Here is a 20,547-nt window from a genome sequence, read left to right on the forward strand (position 1 = left end):
GCAGCCCCAAAGGAAAAAAAAATATTTCCTTTTTAAAATCTGTTTTTCTGGTTCAAAAAATCTCAAATTGATCTCAAAAGTATTTCAGGTTAATCCCACCACTCTGCCACCATGTCAAGGTTCCTTCGCCACTCTGAACTCTAGGGTACAGATGTGGGGACCTGCATGAAAACCTCCTAAGCTTACTTTTACCAGCTAAGGTAAAAACTTCCCCAAGGTACAAATTAATTTTACCCTTTGCCCTTGGATTTCTACTGCCACCACCAAACTTTATCTGGGTTTACTGGGAAACGTAGTTTGGACACGTCTTTCCCCCCAAAATCCTCCCAACCCTTGCACCCCACTTCCTGGGGAAGGTTTAGTAAAAATCCTCACCAATTTGCATAGGTGACCACAGACCCAAACCCTTGGATCTTAGAACAATGAAAAAACGTTCAGTTTTCTTACAAGAAGACTTTTAATAGAAGTAAAGGAATCACCTCTGTAAAATCAGGATGGTAGATACCTTACATGGTAATTAGATTCAAAACATAGAGAATCCCTCTAGGCAAAACCTTAAGTTACAAAAAAGACACACAGACAGGAATAGTCATTCTATTCAGCACAGCTCTTTTCTCAGCCATTTAAAGAAATCGTAATCTAACACATACCTAGCTAGATTACTTTCTAAAAGTTCTAAGACTCCATTCCTGTTCTGTCCCCGGCAAAAGCAGCATACAGACAGACACAGACCCTTTGTTTTTCTCCCTCCTCCCAGCTTTTGAAAGTATCTTGTCTCCTCATTGGTCATTTTGGTCAGGTGCCAGCGAGGTTACCTTTAGCTTCTTAACCCTTTACAGGTGAGAGGATTTTTCCTCTGGGCAGGAGGGATTTTAAAGGGGTTTACCTTTCCCTTTATATTTATGACAGCAGGGGATAAAAATGCAGGGGCACTCAGTCTCACGCCTCACTCCCCATAAATTATGTGCTTCTCCACTGTTCACATTAGTGCAAGCCAAGCACAGTGGAAAAAGAGGTTGGGCAAGCACCCTCCACCCAGCTCTGCTGATGCATCTCTGTCCTAAACTGAGACACCATCCCAGAGCTGCTCCAAACCTGGGTTCCCTATACCCACAGACTTGATCAGGCTTACTCCTGACCCACAATCCACCTGGCTATTCCAATGCTGGGCCTCTCACGCATAGTACTGCTGAGACACAGCTCGTCTGCCCCACCACATGCCCTGCTATCCTGTCCTGGGCCTTTCCTGAGACTGTCAATCATCTGAATTTTGGGACTGAGAAAATGCCCCTTGGAGAGCTACCTGTGACCTAAAAATATTTGAAACCCAAATCTATGGAAGGGCAAACAATAGTTCAGTAACCCAACAGCCAAGCTAGCCGCCAGCCACAAATTAATAATGCATGGTGACATAGCTGGCGTTAACAAAGCACATGATAGTCTTCTGATATCCCTTCTACAATGTAAGTGCCTCCAAGGTATTCAGGATCTTATGATGTGCCATGTAGTGTAATGTTAAATAAAAATACGGAATTCTGTGTAAAGGGACAGACAGTTTGGCCCCTCACCCAGCATAGGCAACACCTGCCCGGTGCCCACTGTAATCACCCCATTCTGCACACAAACAGCTTGGGGTTAGCATCAGCAGTGACTGAAAGTTGTTGCCACTTGCTGGCTGTTAAATATCTTGTGTGAAGGAACTGCTGGGTCTCTGTCCAGTGCCTAGTGACACAGGTGTCCAGCTCACAATTGGCAGCATCACAATCACAGCCCCCACTTTCTTGTTGGCAGTCACCACAATGGTGTCAAGTACTGACTAGGCTCTAGAGGGACCCCATCAGGTCAGGGATGAGGAACAGGGGTGGAATGGAAGGGATAAGCGGCAGAGCCACTACCCATGCTGTACCTGGTCTGTGGATGTAGGGTTTCAGTCTCTAGGAGGTTTCCCTGTGGGACTGGCTCTGTTAATCCTTGCAAGTGTGCTCACTTCTCTTCCTCTTCTCCTGGCAGATCAAAGAGCTCTTTGTGAGTTTTGAGGACACTCCCCTGGGAGCAGCATCCCTGGCCCAGGTCCACAAGGCGGTGCTGCAGGATGGGAGGACAGTGGCAGTGAAAGTCCAGCACCCGAAAGTTCAGGCTCAAAGCGCCAAGGACATTTTGTTGATGGAGGTAAGCCAGAGCACCTTCCGTGCAAAGATGCTGGGCCAAATTCACTCTAGGTGGCCCTTGATGGGCCAGATTCACCCAGGTGGCAGATACCACTGATCTCTATGGGGGTATGAGCATAATGACCTGCGCCCTGTATCCCAAAATGCTCTACAAAGATAAATTATGTGGTTAGAGCCTTACAAAAATAAAACACAAAATCAGTGAGGGCTGCACTGTCAGGGATGAGATTGTGTGGATGGCGGGATTGGAGTCTAGTGCTGGATGAGCAGATAGGGAGAAAGGGAGCTGGGGAGAGGGGAAAAAGAAGAGAGCGAAAAGGTCTGTGAGAAAGACCTGAGTAAGTCCATGGAGGTTTCAGAAACAAGAGGCCAAGTCCTGAAATCCTTACACTGGCCCAACTCCAGTTAACTTTGGGTTCTGGCCCAAAGAGGGCATTTTCTGACTGGATTCTGAAATGCATGGGGAGTAACTAGAGTTGTCTGATCATGGGGATGAAGAGGTTTTGTTCTCCTGTGCTTGTGAGAAAGTGGGCAGTGGCATCCTGCACATTCAGGGGTCCAGAGAGCAGGACCTGGGCAGGCTGAGGAGCAGAGAATTGCAATAGCGAAGAGGAGGAGGAATGTGCCCCTGGCATGGTCAGACCTGCTCAGCCTGCAGGTTTCCTTGCAGTCAGGGCTGTAAGAGTTACAACGAAAAAATTATTCCCTTTGACTGATATTTCTGATTGCATCAGTCACTCTGACGAGATCTCTTCTGCACTTTGCATGCGAGTTACATAGAGGCTACCAGGATGATCATGGCATGCTTCGCTTAAGTCCAGGACCACATGGAAGAGGCTGAGTAAAGTCAGGGCAGGAGGAAGAATAAGAAAGATGACAAAGTGTGAGATCGGGACAAGAGGAAATTGTGTGGGAAGGATCCAGGGTCCAGACCCTCAAGTAGGTCTACACAGCCCATGGGAGTGAGCCTCCCAGCTTGGGTTGACAGACTTGGATTAGTGGAGCTCACGCTAGGGCCCTAAAAATAGCTGTGTAGACAGTGCTTTGAAGTTGCAGCTCGGGCTGTGAAGTCTGGGCCAGCGGGCTGTGTAGATATACCCAGCGGCACATTCTCTCCATTAACATAGGCTGTTACCAGCACATTCCCCAGTGTGTAGCTGTGACGCGCTGGATTGGATTTCTTTTTGCTTATTGTACTATTAGGAGACATTTAAATAAATACATTTACTATTCTTTCGTCTCTGTTTTGGAAAGCTTGAAACTAAAAAATCTATTTCCTTCCTGAAATGTATTATTCTCCTTCCTGTTCACATACTCTGGTTTGGCCCAGTAGGGATGCCAGCAAGCATCTGTTACGTATGCACTTACGTTATTGTAGGGTCACTTGTGAGTGCTAGGTTGTTGTGAGTGCTAGTGCTTGTTACTGTACAGTTGCTCATGAATGCTCCCTGCATATATTGTCTTGTTTTTGAAAGGTTTCTTGTAAGTGCTGAGCTGCACACGTTGGCTTGTTGTTATTGTAGGGTTGTTTGCATGTGCCTGGCCTTTGCAATGGGTTTTTTCAGACTCTGTTTAGATTCATGCTGATTTACATCATCTGAGGATCTGGCCCTTTAAGAATTACACAGACTTTGCAACTAGATAGGAGGTCGCATTTAGGACCATTTAAATACTGATTGATACAGTCTCCTACAGAGAGTGATGAGAGAGAATCAGAAAAGCTAGATGGAAAATTTACAATTTCACTGCCTTTATTTGCGGGTTCCATAGCATCATTGGTGACTCTTTAAAAATCAGGACAGCACCTGATAAATCCAGAGGGAGATCCCACTCAACTCTCCCTACATCCACCTTATTCCAGGACTGTATTCTAGACAGCTCTTGAAAAGGGCCAGACAAATTGTTATTAAGTATGTCCTTGTTAATTTTAAAGTCATTAAATCGACTTGAATCATTATTTTAAAAAGCAGAAAACAGCGTATAAATGTTCGGCTCACAAGCATCAGTGCAGTAATCCTGCGGCCCTGGAAAGTTTTTGTGCAGATGGACATGGAGATCACTGGTTACATTTCATTTGCGTGACATAACTTTGAGAGGATTTATGCCCCCAGACATAATGGGAGAAAATCATTCAATAAGATCTGAAACCCAGTGATTACATTTTTAAAAGGACACCGTGGACTGAGTTTAGGACTGACATTTAGATAAGAGAAGTTGGAGGGGGGTGTGAATAAATGGTTTCACACAGCTGAACAGGAGCAGAAATGGTTCATTAATTTATTTTTGTTTTACATTTCAATGGTATCTGCCTTTCTGTGTGTTGCAAACATTCCCACTGCAGTGCAGGAAACCCTAACTCACAGCGTTGAGCCAGGAAGTGAAACAGTCTAGATTCACACACAGACGGGTCTATTTTCATTTTCCTGGCTTAGTGAAGAACAAAACAGATGGTATAAACCATGCAAAGTGAATTACTTTTTAAAAAGTCTTTCCATTTTAGGACTCTCAGGTGGCTTTAATAACAAACTGAATTTTTTTTTTTTTTTTTTTTTTTAAAAGATATGGGTCCAGATCCTCAGCTGCTGTCAGTTGGCTACTGAAATCAGTAGAGCTGCAGCAATTTACACAGCTTTACTTGAGTTTTATGCTGACTGTGTCCCTTAACTGAACACAGGAATTTTTTGCTAGAACATTTTATAACTAGGATTATGCCACCAAATGCAGTCTCTTGTATTTGAAGAACCATCTTGCTGGGCCATCCTCTGTTTCCTCTAGGAAGGACTGTCCATCACTTGCCCCCCTAGATTTCCTCTTTCTGATCTCGTACTTTATTATTTGTGTAAACAGAAATGTCCATTAAACATTTAAGTTAAGATTTGCAAAGTCACCTAAGGAGTCTGACTGCCCAGTAACTATTCATTTTAATGGGAACTGGGTATCCAGATCCCTTAGGCAGCATTGCCAATTTCAGTCTGAAAGGTTAATAAGTCAAAACCCCAGGACAGCTGAGGGTGGGCTCTGACCCTCGAAGGGAGTATTTTTGCAAGGGCTGCAGCCTTCTATCTGTAAAGAAAATTGGCCTTCATTTCTGAACTGCCCAGTGGCATTTTCCTGTGTCCGCGAAGTTCTTGCTTAGCAGCGTAAGGAGTAACGTAAAGGTGACAGGCCTTATTTTAATGTTCCTATTTCACATTAGCTGAAGGCCATTAAATGAAACTGAACGGTGATTCATCAAATCACAGGAATCAGACATTCAAAAAAGACCTTATGGGTCACTTAGTCTTACCCCTTCAGGGACCAGAGTGATCACACCATACAGCCTATCCTCCAGGGCTTTGCCTTGTCTAGTTTTAAATGCACCATGCAGTGGGGCTCCTACTGCTTCCCTTGGGTGGCTTTCCTACCATTTAACAGCTCAGCAGGCATGTTGGTCACAGCTAGTGCGGGTGCAGCAGACCAGACCTTGTCTTCCAGGAGAAGGCCATTGCATTGCCCTGTTGCACCATGTCAGTGCATTAGCCCCAAAGGTATTCGGAGCGGTTTGTTTTTTTTGGTCCTCAGGCAATGTGGGACAAAGCAGATTTGCCCTGTGACAACAGGGGTGGGTAGGGGACAGGCACTTCCTGTGACTCGTTCTCTCCCTTGCCAGGTTCGGAGCACTGAAGGTGGGAGCTGTACTCAGCCTCAGTTAAGAGCAAGGGGCTCCTGACTGGAGAGGAAAGCGGCCAGGTGCAGCTCTGGGTGCTGGGAGCTGTGTATTGCTGCCGGGTCCTGTAATGCTGCCTGCTGAGCAGCTCGGGAGCAGTGGTGCAGCTGGTCCGTCACTTTCTTGATTTCAGATTCTCCTGCTGACCGTGAAACAGATCTTCCCAGACTTCGAGTTCATGTGGCTGGTGGATGAAGCTAAGAAGAATTTGCCCCTGGAGTTGGATTTCCTCAATGAGGGGAGGAATGCTGAAAAGGTGGCCCACATGCTCAAGGACTTTGACTTCCTGAAGGTAGGAGAGCGCGTGCATGTCACACGTGTATGTGCTAATTTATGTGCATGCGCAGGCAGGAGTCAGGGATGGCACATCACCTCACTGCGGGAGGACAATGGTGTATAGCAACCATCTTCTGTTTTGAAGTGAATGTAATGCTGGTGATAAGTGCTGGATCACCAGTGCTGGAGACTGACGGCCCGATCAGGCCCATCGATGTGCCTCATCCGTGACCTGGAGGAACGAGGTGGAGTGAGAGGGGAGTTCAGTTCCCATGGCCCAGTCGGTGCTGGGCTTCTCTGCTGAGACCAGCTAGGAACTGAGCTGAGACTCGCCAACTCGTTTTCATACTGCAGGCCACTGAAGACCTGGCAGATGGTAACAGCTTTCTGTCACTACCACGCTGGGCTGGTTCAAAATTTGGACTTAGGGATGAAAGTCCCTGTACCCTGTGACTCATCGTCTCTGAGCCAGCCAGTCCTGCTCACATCTGGGTTAGATTGTCACCTCCTGGGCCAGGGAGATTGATTCCATCAGTTCTTCGCCTCGTCATGAGCGCTGTGAATTTGCCATTAGCTGCTGGGCCATCCGATGGCACCTTTCCTGGGTTTCCTCTGAAGCAAGGGCTAGAAATGGAGTTCAAATAGAAGAGCTGGGCTGTAACTAATGAAGTCAGGTTGGGACAGGTATGCTGAGCGAGAGAGCCCATGCATATTGCAGTGGGAGGAAGGACAGTTCCCCTTGAGTCCACCCCCACTGCACACAGACACCCTCATCACCCAGTGTACGTACAGAACCCCTCTCCAGGTGTGCACATCCATAGCCAAACACACAGCTCCTTTATGCACACACTGTGTCCACCCTATGTACTGATGCACAGCTACAGCAACACACACATCTGTCTCCTCAAAAACCACCACACTTATCTGCCCACATGCATACTTATATAGTCCTCTCATGCTCATCACCATATAGACAGCCATGTGTGTATGTGCATACGCCCACAGGTCCCCCACTGAAATGTTCAGGGTGTGCACAAATTCACCCCACATACGCACACTGAAACGCGCATGCACAACTCCCATCCTCATGCTTCCACATGTGCATACAAACAAACCTTTTCATATGCACACTCAGACACTGGCATGCAAATGCATTTGCGCGCACACACACACACGTACGAACAAATGCACTTACATGACACGAGCACATATGCACGCATGCATCAGCACAATTCTCTCCCTTTGCCTTTCACTTCCTGGTGGAAGTGACAGATGCCGAAGACCATGTGAGTTTTCATCAGATTTTGCAGGGTGTTGCTTCCCTCGTCCCTCCTGCCTGTCCTGCCATTCCTCATATCCTGGCTGTGGGCATGGGACGATCCTTTTGGAGCTCAGTGGCATCATGTGACTGCTTTTCCCTAGACACAGTTACAACCCAGTAGGACATTGGGGTGGCAGGAGACCAAGGACCAACAATTCTGCTGAGGAGATGCTTATCAAAAGTGATGCATCTTGGAGAGCTGTGTCCATCGCTGTGTAAGTAGGATATTATGGAGTAAATCCCCATGGACATGGCCAATCAGGTCCTCGTGGTTTAAAGAACTGTCAGGATATTTATACAGGTAACAATAACAGATGGCAAGATGGCTAAATAATGGATTCTCCCATCTGACCTGCCGATTCTGAGATGTGTTCATCAACACGTAGGCAACAGGAGATTTGGGCTCCTGTATCATTAATATTCCTAAACACACAACTAAGCTAGGGAGTGGATTTTTGCTGTGAACCCAGTTGAGCTTTTAAAGCCAGAGATAAATTGTTTCCATGCACTGGCATTATAGCCAAACATCTGTGAGTAATTCAAGAATCACCAAAGCGTTTGTCTCACATCTCCAAATGCTTGTATGGGGCTTAGTAACCCTTATAACCCTCCACTGTAAATCTCAAGATGGGGATGAGTGTCAGCTTGGAATTGAAATCCTCTAAGGCCATTGGGATCAGTGTGTTTAGGAGCTAGTGCTGCAGGTAACTGCAGGAGCTTGGGAACCTGTTAATTTTGGAGTCCGTGTCCAGTGGCTATGGGGCTTTTAACTTCCTGACAAGTTTCAAAATAATAAAAGTCCAGATGGGATGGATCTAGGGGAGACTGAGTGTAAGTGCCCTTGTCTTTCATGTTGGACATACGGCTTCAAATCCCAGGCAGCCAACACATGATGGCTGTAGGGAGCATTGCACAGCAGGACTGAGGGGCCCTGGAAGAGCTGGCTGAAAGGGACCCAGGACAGAATAGCAGGGGCTGCTAGGGGACAGGATTGAGGTGTGGTGGGCATAGGACTGGAATAGCAGGGAAGGCTGCAGGTCAGGAGTGAGGAGTATTCATGGAGCTGTGAGGAGAACAAGAACTGGAGTTCTAGAGGGCAGCAGATGAGGTTGGAGGCACTTTCACTAACTACTGCCCCTCAGAACTGAAGTTATAAAACAAATGCAGTCAGCTTAGGGGTTGTGATGAGCTACAGTGGCATGGCTGGTTCCCCTGGCCTCAGTCATACTAGGTGGGCAGCACTGCTTTCCTCTCCCAGGCTTGCCTCAGGGTCATGGACCCTTGCTGTGGGCGGTAGGGGGCCCACTCCGTAGTGTAGAGCATCCGTTCAGCTAATGTGGCTCCCGCTTAGCCCTGCTACTGGAGGGTGCCGTGAGGTGAAGCTCTTTCCAGTGGGAGCATTGGCAATCTGGCTCGCTCGGCGAAAGCAGGAGTCTCAGCCTGCACAGAACGTGGTAGGAGGTGCAAGCTGGTGCTTATGGAAAAGGAGCCAAGCTGGTTTAGGACTCCGGTTATGCCGAGTCTCCGTGCAACACTGGGGCCCAGTTACTGGGGCCCCAACACTGGGGCCACCTCTTTGTACCTCACTCAGCCCAATTTACTGCAGCTTGAGCAGAAAGCACTGTGACGTTTTTGCGGTTGTGTGACAATGTCACATGTGCAGTGAGATGCCTACGGGTCTCCCAGGGTTTCCGTGACAAACCCCTTATTTGTGAGGCTTAATTTTTCTCCCGTTTCAATTGCTGACAGCCTGAAGTGCATGGTGCTTGTCCGCCTGGGTCCATTGGTGTTCCAAAGGTCACTGTCGAGATACTGATGATGATTACTTATCATTTATAGAGCTGTGTAAGTGTGCACTGTGCACAACAAATAAGAACCGGGGTTCTTTCCTGGAGGAACTGACAGTGTGATTCAGACGCATGCAACAGGTAATAGTTAAATGTCTGACCCTTAGAAGGGCTGAGCGTCTAACAACACCGACGAACACCAGTGGATGTCGCAAGTGCTCAGTGCCTTGGAGAGTCAGTCCTTATATGTGGACAGGAGATGGAGTTGCTGAGACGGTTGTGGTTTTAAAGTGCCTGGTATTATGTCTAGGTGCGTTGTCTCTGCCCACACTCACTGTGCTGAGGGGAGAGGCCTGTGGTCTCCAGTGCTTTTCATCAGCATTAAATGCAGTTAAAGTAATCAAGGGAAAGCACCCATGTGGGTGGATGTGGTGGCATCCCTTATTGCAAGTAGGGAGAGAACATGGGTCCCTTTTCACCTCCACTATAAAGTTCGTTTCTTCCTTCCTCTTTTCCTCACTGATGCATGATTCCCTTGCTGTTGCTGTCCCATGATTTGGCCGAACGTTCCATTGTCCCATTCCAGGTCCCTAGGATCTACTGGGAGCTGTCTACCAGGCGCGTCCTTCTCATGGAGTTTGTGGAAGGTGGGCAGGTGAATGACAGGGCCTATATGGAGAGGAACAGCATCGACGTCAATGAGGTAAATTGTCACCCATCTCTGAGGTCAGACACTGAGGGTGTTGCATAGAGATGGAAATGGTGATGTTATTAGACGTGGTATCGCTGAGGCTGATCGTCCATGAAGAACCAAAAAGGGATGACATGCACATAAATGGAACAGCATCTGCAGTGGCACATCTGAGAGAGAACTCTCAGTTCTTGTGCTTCAGGGCATAAGAGATGACCACTTGCTGGGATCAGAAAGGTTCCCCCCAACCCATCTACCCTGTAGGATTGGAGAGTTGTATGGATTGACTAAAGGGAGTTCACATCTTTCTCTGCAGTCTGTGCTGTGGTTCGTTGTAGGAGACAGGACACTGGGTGAGTATCTTGCTCAGATAATAGGCGGACTGTTGGTTTGGTCCATGATGGCAATTCATGTTATCCTAGGAAACAGAGTCACCTTCTGACACAGCATCCTTCCTCTTCTCTCTTCTGCATTTTGGCAGGACTTTAACCTTCTGTAAAGTGGGGGTGCTGGTGGGACTTTTGCCTTTAAGTTGAAACGTTGGAATTTAGCTTACGTCCCTGTCATAAATATAAAGGGAAGGGTAAACACCTTTAAAATCCCTCCTGGCCAGAGGAAAAACCCTTTCACCTGTAAAGGGTTAAGAAGCTAGGATAACCTCGCTGGCACCTGACCAAAATGACCAATGAGGAGACAAGATACTTTCAAAAGCTGGGGGGAGGGAGAAACAAAGCCTCCCTCTCTGTCTGTGTGATGCTTTTGCTGGGGACAGAACAGGAATGGCGTGTTAGAACTTAGTAAGTAATCTAGCTAGATGTGCGTTAGATTCTGTTTTGTTTAAATGGCTGAGAAAATAAGCTGTGCTGAATGGAATGGATATTCCTGTTTGTGTCTTTTTGTAACTTAAGGTTTTGCCTAGAGGGACTCTCTATGTTTTGAGATGGATGTATTTACCATCCTGATTTTACAAAGGTGATTCTTTTTACTTTTTCTTCTATTAAAATTCTTCTTTTAAGAAACTGAATGTTTTTTTCATTGTTCTTAAGATCCAAGGGTTTGGGTCTGTGTTCACCTATGCAAATTGGTGAGGATTTTTATCAAATCTTCCCCAGGAAAGGGGGTGTAAGATTTGGGAGGATTTTGGTGGGAAAGACGTTTCCAAACGGACTTGTTCCCACTAACCGGTGTTAGACGTTTGGTGGTGGCAGCGAAAGTCCAAGGGCAAAAGGTAAAATAGTTTGTACCTTGGGGAAGTTTCAACCTAAGCTGGTAAAAGTAAGCTTAGGAGATTTTCATGCAGGTCCCCACATCTGTACCCTAGAGTTCAGAGTGGGGAAGGAACCTTGACAGTCCCTAACAAGTTTTAGGGGTCTCTGCATGGCTTTGGATAGCATCTTTTGAAAGAGCCATAGAACAGAGGTCATAGCAGATCATGGTTATTAAAGAGTTTGCAAGAGTCACAGTGTTAACCTTGGTGTGCTTCTCAGATTCCAATTGGGTCATTATATTCTGCTTCCCTAAATCTCCTTCTCTAGTCCCCTCTGTGGTTGAAACTGAGAACAGTTTTCCTCATCACTTCCTGTCCTAAACAGTTGTATAATGTTGCTACACATTATTAAACAGCTGCCATGTTTCATCCCAGAGGTGGCAGCATTTCAGTGAAGGGTGAAGTGTTTTCTATATATGGAAGTTGATAAAGCATTTTGGGTTCCTTGACATGAAAGGGACTGGAGGAAAGCAAGATATTACCACCAGAAAGGGCTGAGAACAGGCCGGGGGGAAGGTTTTTGAGCTATTGAATGATGTGTCAACCCTCCCTTCCCAATCTGTGAGTGTTGATTGAGTCTGTGCTGCCAGCCTTTTCCCCTGTGCACTATTGATGAGCCTCAAAGCACCACTTGGTTGACTAGCTATCAAAGAGCTACAGCATAAAATCAATTGTACTTAATCTGTCCCTCCGCTCGTCTCTGAAGTCTGGACGCCTCGTCCCTCCCCTCCCTTTTTATCCGTGGCAGAGTTCACTCACCGTCAATTAAGGATGTTCCAAAGAACAGCTGGGGGAAGGGAACTATGTGTGTGTTAGCCCCTTCTCGGCTAGGAAGTTGTCTGTATCCCCTCAACTGTTCCCAGAAGGCATCAGACACCTCCCTGACTACCGAGGCACACAGAGTTGTCAGGGCAGCATTGAGCAGGTGGGGACCAGGACTAGTGTCTTCCTACCCCTCCCAGCTGATCTGCATTTCACCTGTTCCTTTATGTTGTAGTGAGGTGAGCCAATGAGAGGCAACTGTCCCTTTCCCAATAAAGGAAGGCAGCTGCCTTCTGAAATATGTCTGCTGGGGAGTTCAGTTGGGAAAGTGCGAGGAACAAAACAAGGCAAACCTTGATGCTGAATTTGAGAGGAGGCACGCCCCTCCCAGCCATAGGCTTCTTGTCATGTCAGACAAGACAAGGGCAAGTGCAGAATACTTTGTATTTTCCTTGCAAAATGGCTGGTCAGGCCCCCATTTTTATTCAGAGAGCTTCCTCACCCAGCTCCCCCTGGCAGCTGACGGCGTAGTCCCTCACTCACTTGCACACACTTTCTTTACATGGCACATGCAGCTGGCTGAGACAGTGGAACCTCTCTAATAGCACTTGCACCCAAGTGCAGGGCTCCCGTCTGGGAGCTGCAGTTCAGGCCCTTAGCCTTGCCATGCACGTTTGCATCCCTAGGCTGTGTCACGGGGTTCACTCACCGCAGGTGCACCTCCTTGTGGCCAGGCATGGTGTAGCGGCTGTCTCCCCAATGGCACCCACTGCCAACGGTTGTGCTGTCGCTGTGGTGGTCTCTCTTCCTGCAGCTTGGCCCTCCAGTCAGGTAGTGCTTTAGTCCACCCCTTCCAGGATAACAGAATCCAACCAAGCTATAGTCCAAAGACCTTATAGCATGTCTTCCCTCTGTCTCTGGGCTCTGTGGTCCTTACTCTCTTGGGGATTCCGTCTACTCTTGGTTCCTGCCCAGAAACTCAGTAGTTGACAGCAAGGTCTACTCCTTGCTGCCTCCCTGGATGGCTTCTTACTTCTTCTGTTCCCCCAAGAGTGAGTGCAGACTCTCTCCTGGCAGCCCCTTTCTATTACAAACTTCCCAGCATTATAATCACCACCCAGCCCCTCCCCAGCTGGTCTTCATTATCAGTTCAGCCTAGCTTTCTCTGTCCCTCTCTCTTGCAGGTGCTGCCGGGTATGTTAATTGGCCTCTCATGCCCACGTTAACCCCTTCTGGGCCTGTGTGGGGTACGTGCCCCATCACAGGTTGGTTGAGGTCTGCATCCGAACCCCACAGCATTGGGGATGTGTCTCATCAGCAGTGTGCACAGCACACACATTGCCTTCCTTGTGTAGGCTTTGCTATAGGGAAGTTGCCTTGTGTTTACCAAGATAAATGCATCTGTGACTAGCGCTGTGAAATGTCTGGTCTGTGAAGAGCTGTCCCAATGTGACTCACAAGGCGCTGATGGTTCATTGACTTTGCAAGCAAGGGAGACTGAAAGAGCCTGGTCCCCAGCAGATCCTTCACCCACCTCCGTTCACCTTAACCCAGTGGGGACTTCGCAGCCTTGCTTTGATCAACCATATAATCAGGCTTGGCCACCAGTTTGTTCCAGACAGGAGCAGCCAGCTCTAGTCATGGAAACATAATTAGGAAACATCTCAGCATGGTTAGCCCTGAGATCCAGCCTTTCCTGTTGGACTGATCTCTGTGGTGGGTGCCTGTTCCTCAGCACTCAAGCCGCTCTGTGAGAGAAACTCCTTTCAGAGTGAACTCGATGCTGGTGAGTGGTGCCAAATTGACAGCCTGAAGACTGAAGGCCTCTCTGCCTTCCACTGCTCTGAAGCAACTCCTTCTAGGGAGGAGCGGGGAGTTCACGTTCCATGACCTGTTCAGTGTTTGGCCTCACTGCTGAGGCTGGTAACGTAGAGTGCCAATGCCTGACTTGAACTGGCAACCTAGTGGTCTGGCACTTAAAATCCATAGTGAAAGGTACTTTAAAAACACCATAGACCAAGAGAGAGAGAGAGCGGACAGCTCCATATCCCATTATCCCTTGAGCCCTCTGATCCACCCTGCTCCTTGCTTCTGCCCTGAGGCTGCACTGGAATTGGTAACCTAGAAGAACAAGGGTCTATATTTCATGCCCAACCCCCTGAGCCAGCCACTTGGTGACTTTTCTTAAAGACTGGGGTCAATCCTCTCCCTCCCTGCTTGCTGCTGGAGCCCCCATATCTTGTATTGTCAGGGTCCGGCCAGCATAGAAGAGCTCCTGCTGCAAAAGAGCAAATCAACAAGGAGCTCCATTGATATTTTGGAGATGGAGATTGTCATGCTATAAGTAGGGATAGCCTTTAGAAAGATGTGACCACCTACTAGCTTGATTTTGGCCTGCTCCCAGACAAGGCCTGGTCAGCCATTCAGATGTGCCTTCTCCCTTCCTTTGGGGAGATGTGTCTTATGCAGCTCTCTTCACCCTGAGATAAAGTCCTTGCACAAAGCCTGGTGATAGGAGAATGTCAGAAGCAGAGATGAGTCTGATCCACAACATTCTGATTCAGATTGTAACATTCCCCAAGTCTTGAGGAGTTTGGATCTGGGGTTTGGTTTTGGCCCATTAGAAATAGGGCCCAGAGCAACATTTGGATCCACATTTGGAAGTGAGCGTCTCCAAGTTCTAGGGTGGTGGGTCCACCTCAGCTCTGGAAGCCTGGAGAGTCAGTGCAAGTTGAGCCTCCTAAAGTCCAGCTGCTTATCTGACTTCTGTCCTAACAGCTTGGGGTTGCAAATTTGTCTGGGAAAGCCCGGGTGGGGGAGTGGGGCAGGCATTCTTGTCAGCTTTCCAGGGTTTCCTGCTCCCAATCAGACTGGAATCTCCACAAGCATTGCCTTTCCCTGGGGCAATTTGGTGCCCGGATGTGACAGAATAATATAAAGACTAAGCTAACTGCACTTTTTCCAATTCACAAAAGCTTTTGGTGGCATGGAGGATGGGAAGGGTTTATTTGGAGCCTTGTTGGAAATTCGAGCTGGCTCTTATTCCAACTATCCGTATTTACACTGTTGGGAAGGCCGCGTTACCACATCTCAGCACGTTGGTGCCATGTTGAGATGAAACCTCCCAATATGCTGGCTTTGTGTCAGCCCCAAAGATATTGTCGTGATGTTTCCAGTGGTTGGTTTTAAAAAAGGTCTGCCTCTGCGGGGTGCAAAAACCCATGGGCTATTGTTGGCCTGGTCAGTCGGTGCAGTTACTGTAGCTCTGTGCTTGGACAGAGTATTTACGCAGGCCATCTCAATTCCTGTAGACACCACTTAGCTGCTCACTTACACACATGCAGTTTTAAAAAAACAATTATCTCTTTTATTATCAACAAAACAATAGTATGGAGCTGCGGGTAAAGTCTTTCTCTCAGGCACTCTTCTTCCATAGCATTTTTAACTGTGTGGGGAGGAGAGGAGACCTTAGCAAGCAGGATTTCTCTCATGCAGTAACGCAGCCTTGAAGAGCAAGCTGAGCCTCTCTCCTCTAAATGGAAAGGATCCCTGAGGTGAAAGCTCCCTTCAAACCAGGTTACTGACATTTACTTAATGCCGTCTGTAGCGGGATTATCATTAAAGCTGCCCAAAAGCACATTAATCTCTCTGGAGCCGTCCGAGCGCTGGACTGTAATGGCATTTAATCAGAGAAGGCTTTGATTTCTAAAGACAAGTGCAAACACTGAAATATCTGCCTGTGGAACAGTTACCTATTCATGTGCAAGCACAGCTGAGGAGGAGAACACAGCTGGGATATTGACGGTGGGAGGGGAGCATGGGTCTCAGAGAAATTAGCTTGCTGTAATCTAGAGGCAAGGAAGGGTGTGTGGGGATAAGACCGGGATCTATTTGGAAATGGACTTCTCTATTTCAGGAGATCAGAACATTTGTGGGCCAGGACAGGGGAGAGCAAACAGGGATCCAGGAACTTATGGCATGTTTGCTGCAGGAAAGTAAAGAAGAATGAGGCTGTTTAGAATACGTCCTTCTAAAGAACCCCCTCCCTGATGGAGCAGGTGCCTCCACGCTGCACGCACTCAAATGTTAATCGACTCACTTAAAGAGACTTGTCCCCATAAAACTTGCAGTCCTTCTTATCCGAACCTTTCTGTTTGGGCTTCTCCTGTTTATCCCAATGGAGGTTCTGTTACCTGTCTTACCCAGAGAGCTCTTGGTCGGCAGATTGTGCAAGTTGCAGGTGTTGTAAATGAACATACAGCTCACGGGTTGAGCTGTAGCTGGTGTAACTAACTAGCACAGCTCAACTGTCCAATTGTAGATTCCACTGAGAGATTCACAACTTGTAGTTCGTGCTGTGACGATTAGTTACACAAGCCATCCAGTCGGGGAACACAAATGGTACCGTGTGCCTCCTGTCGCTAGCCACCTGCCTGTAGATTGTGAATGTTACAAATAACATTCAGTCAATGATATATTTTATATTAATCAAAAGTAAAAGCAAACCACTAAGAAACCTAAGCTGAGTAACTGCATGCACCTGTTGCTATAATCTTTGTTCTTCGACACCGCATCTCTTTCTTGCTGTTTGCTGTCTCCACACGTTGAATCATCTGAAATGGTAAGCTCTTCAGGGGCGGACCGGTTCTTCCTCTTTGTTTTGTAAAGTGTCTGGCACTCTTCTGAGTGCTGAAAAATACACAATGTGAAATGTTCTCTTAAGGTGGGATTCCTCACTGTACCCAGTACCAATGTAAGACCTATGTGTCACTTATACGCAAGTGGGATTTCCGTGGTGCACTTGGCTAGCCCCCTGCACAGAGGTGGAGTCCTCCGTTGTGTATACCAAAGCTGGACCCTCTCATTTCTTGAGCACGTGTGTTCACAATGCTGGAGTGTTTGCAGAAAGGGAGCACAGAAGAGAATGCTGAAGAGGTCAGCTGCTTTTGCTGCTTATACCTCACCCTTCAGTTTGGGGAGCAGTTTCCTTAAAAATCGTTTTAATTTGCCCCTGCTAAATCTTAGTGCAAAAAGTGCCAGCCACTAGAAAGGGGAGAGAGCGAGCGCGAGAGCTGCTACTGGCAATACAGGCTCCTGAGCAGTACAAAGACACCCAGCAAATGGTTAAAACAGAGACGAGGGCTGTTCAGACTGTAAGTCAATCTCAAGCATCAACATCAATCAGTTCCCAAGGAGTCTCGGAGGTGCACTTTACATTAAATTCAAAGAACTATACTCCATATAAAGCTAGGGGAAAGTGAGCCCTGACTCCATTTCAGATGTCACAAAGTTAAAGCACAAATGTATACAATAAATAAATAACACCTCTATGCCCTTCCCTACCCCGCTCCATAGCACTTTGCAAATTCTAATGAGTTTAATCTTGCAACTGCTCAGAGAGGTGATTAGTATCATTCTCCCCATTATTCTGATGGGGAAACTGAGGCACCGAGAGGGGAAATGATTTTCTCACAACCACAGAGTGAGGCAGAGCTGGGAATAGAACCCAGGAGTCCTGAATACATCTACATCTTAACTGCATCCTTCTTCCCCAAATGTTATTTCAACGTGACACTGTGTCAGTGTGCAGCGATAAGGTTGTACTACACAAAGATGCTGTATCTTGATTCTAACAACTCAGTGTTGGAGAGGAAAGCTCAAGACCTATGGTCTCTCATCCCAAACCCTCACTGAGGACCATTTCAGAGCCATGATGCTGAGCAGCTCCAGATCAGGGCTTTACGTCTCCAATGCCCTTTCCTAATTTCACACCAGTTTAACTGGGTCTCTGCAATGGCAGGATTTTTTTTTTTAAATGACCAAAAAAAGCAACACACTCACAAATCCAATTAACCTTCGATTAAGGTTCCAGAATCGATGCTATTCTTTTGGCCTGAGGAGGTAATATTGAGCCCTGAGAAATGAGCTGCACAACGACCTTTACTTTTAATGAGATCAATAGAAGTTAGTGTCGCCATCTCTTAAAATAATTAGCAAATATTACAGATGAATTAGGGCAAACAGCTAGTATCTGCTTCTGATCTAAAGAGACAGGAACAAATGCAGGAGAGACAGGAAAGGACACTGTCCTATCAGCCAGCACCCCCGGGATCCTTCTGTGACAGGCAATAAGTTCAGGGCTTTGTAGCGTCCTTTGATTCTTTTAACTCTTTCTTTGTTACTGTTACTTGCCCCGCCAATTTTGTGGCATGTTGTCTTAACCATTTAACAGCCATGGTTATAATTTGCAATATTTTACATTTTAAGGCTACAGTCTCTGCCCTAGCCTTACAAATTACATTACATGTTTCTTCTCCATTATATTTTTTAAACTCTATGGGGATTTGCAGGGAGGAGTTAAGGGGGTTCCCTAGCTCAAGGTTTTCTGTCATGTTAGATTGTGATTCCTACAGCAGACAGCTTGCTTACTCACCAGATCAGCGGTCGGGGTCACCAGTGTTGTCAGACGCCACCAGTGTGGTGCTCTGCTCTATCCAGTGTTGATAACAGTCAGCTGCGTGCGTGTTTCCTCTGTGTGCTGCCCCGGCTCTGCCGCAGATAGCTGACACAGCAGACCCCGAGAGAACCCCCAATGATCACAGACTCCGATAAGGTACAAAGGCATCCGGCCAGGTTTAATGTCAAATGAAACACAGTCTGTAGCTCCCCGGATCAGATGTCTAGAGTTCTGCTAGTACATATGTGCTCCCTGACAATGGACACAGCTCAGTCAGTGGCGGGACACTCCACTGCTCCCTAGGCCGAACAAAGACACCGCCCCAGGGATGTATTCTTATACACAGGTACAAACAAGTTACACATCACTCCTGACGTACTGAGGTACAACCCCTCTACGTAGCAAGGTACAACCCCTCTACACAGTAAGGTGCCGCCTCTCACCGTGTACATGTTGGTTTGAACAAAACAACTCTATCCTTCATGTTACCCTTTTGCCCCTGTCTTTGGGGTGGGTCAGCTTGTTCCTTGTTAAGTGTGTGGAATGTGCAAGTATCAGAGTGTTCTGGTATCTCTAGTGTCCAGTACCTTTTTTATTTATTTATATATATATATATATATTTGCTGCATCAGTCCTTTCCTTGCCAGCTGCCTTGCCTTGCCTCTGGCTCACAGCTTAACTTTGCTTTATGTTAGCAAAGTCTTGACCATTACTTTAGTTCAGGCCTTAGGCCTCATACCAGGTCTCTGATATAAGGGTTTATGTTTCAGGGCCTCATCTTACTACAATAGCTACTGCCACTCGTTGGGGGTGGTTTAAGTATGTCAATGGGAGAGCTCTCTCCCGTCGGCAGAGAGCGGCTACACGAGAGATCTTACAGCAGCGCAGCTGGTCGGTACAGCTGTGCCACTGTAAGCTCACTATGGTAGACCTGGCCTCAGTAGCTCTTTTCCCTCCTCAGTGTTCACATCCATCAGATGTTTGTAGACTGTTATTGTGTCCCTTCCCTTTCACCCCTTAGCCAATTTAGACATCGTTAGCTCTGTTAATCTTTCCTCCTAAGTGTATTCCTCCTGCCCCCTAATCATTTACCGTGTTGTTCTCTGAGCTCCTTCCAGTTTGTCTACATCTTTCTGTGAATAAGAAGTGAAGGCAGGATTCCAGGCATGCCCACGTTATTATTATTTATTATTGTATCACAGCAACATCTAAAGACCCTGGTGCTGATTGGGGCCTCACTGTGCTGGATGCTGTGACCTCTCTGTGCCATGATGCCATGCCTGGGCTGTGCTTCCATAGATCACTGCAAACTGCTATCTAATTCGTTGTCGACCGTCACCCCTATGGTTGGGCTCTCTCAGCCTCGCAACTTACCAGATTTCTCCCTCCCAGTGAGTAGCTGGTTCTCAGGGGCTATTTTCCCATATCTGTTAGCTGCCTTCTTCCAAGTTGAATCTCATTTTATTCCCTGTTTTTTACCTGGCTGCTGGGTCAGTGTGGGAGGGATAAGGTCAGCAGTGATAAGGGTGGGACACCTTATCCAGGACCGGCAGCACTGGAGTGTCTTGAGGGGGTAGATTGCAGTTTCCTCCAATTGATTTTCCAAGTGGTGGTTTTTTGTTTTATTTTTAAAGAATTATGTGCAGTGAATTGATCGTGAATATTCCAGAATCAAAATGGGTTGCATTGTGGTGATTGGTCAGGTAAAATCCTATGCTGTTATTTGTGTTCCCTGAGTGGATGAGCATTCAAGCACTCCCGGCACAGACTGTGACACTCTGGGACTCCCTTTCTGTGAACCATCGATCATGCCACTGAAGCTTGGTCATGGGGATGTTGGTGGAAAGTGAGCACAAAAGAGGCAACTGTGGCCAAACGAGCGAATTCCCTTTGAAATTCCAGCCACATTCACTGGAAGTAGTTTGTATTAATAGGCACAGACTCACAGTCACGTGCGTATGCTTACTGAACAACACACACACGGACATGCAGCGCATGCTCCCTGTGACACACATGTGCGCACACACAGACACATTACATACACCCTCCTGTCACTTGCTCTAAAGCCCATGGAGATTCCAGTTCTAGGGTCTAGCTGCAGCAAGGCCTCCA

General features: G+C 47.2%; 1 protein-coding gene across 7 annotated transcripts in view; it reads left to right on the plus strand.

Annotated features, from left to right (window-relative positions):
* The window catches only part of ADCK1 (aarF domain containing kinase 1), a 134,984-nt gene that overhangs the window by 103,271 nt on the left and 11,166 nt on the right, over positions 1 to 20,547 (plus strand). For all 7 annotated transcript variants that reach the window (XM_007067416.4, XM_043548891.1, XM_037900767.2 and 4 more), the window contains 3 exons: positions 2,011 to 2,169; positions 6,008 to 6,166; positions 9,845 to 9,961. In XM_007067416.4, coding sequence (XP_007067478.2) covers positions 2,011 to 2,169; positions 6,008 to 6,166; positions 9,845 to 9,961 — 435 coding nt within the window. The remainder of the gene's footprint in view (positions 1 to 2,010; positions 2,170 to 6,007; positions 6,167 to 9,844; positions 9,962 to 20,547) is intronic.

The sequence above is a fragment of the Chelonia mydas genome, chromosome 6 (assembly GCF_015237465.2).
Source record: "Chelonia mydas isolate rCheMyd1 chromosome 6, rCheMyd1.pri.v2, whole genome shotgun sequence".
Classification (NCBI taxonomy): Eukaryota; Metazoa; Chordata; order Testudines; family Cheloniidae; genus Chelonia; species Chelonia mydas.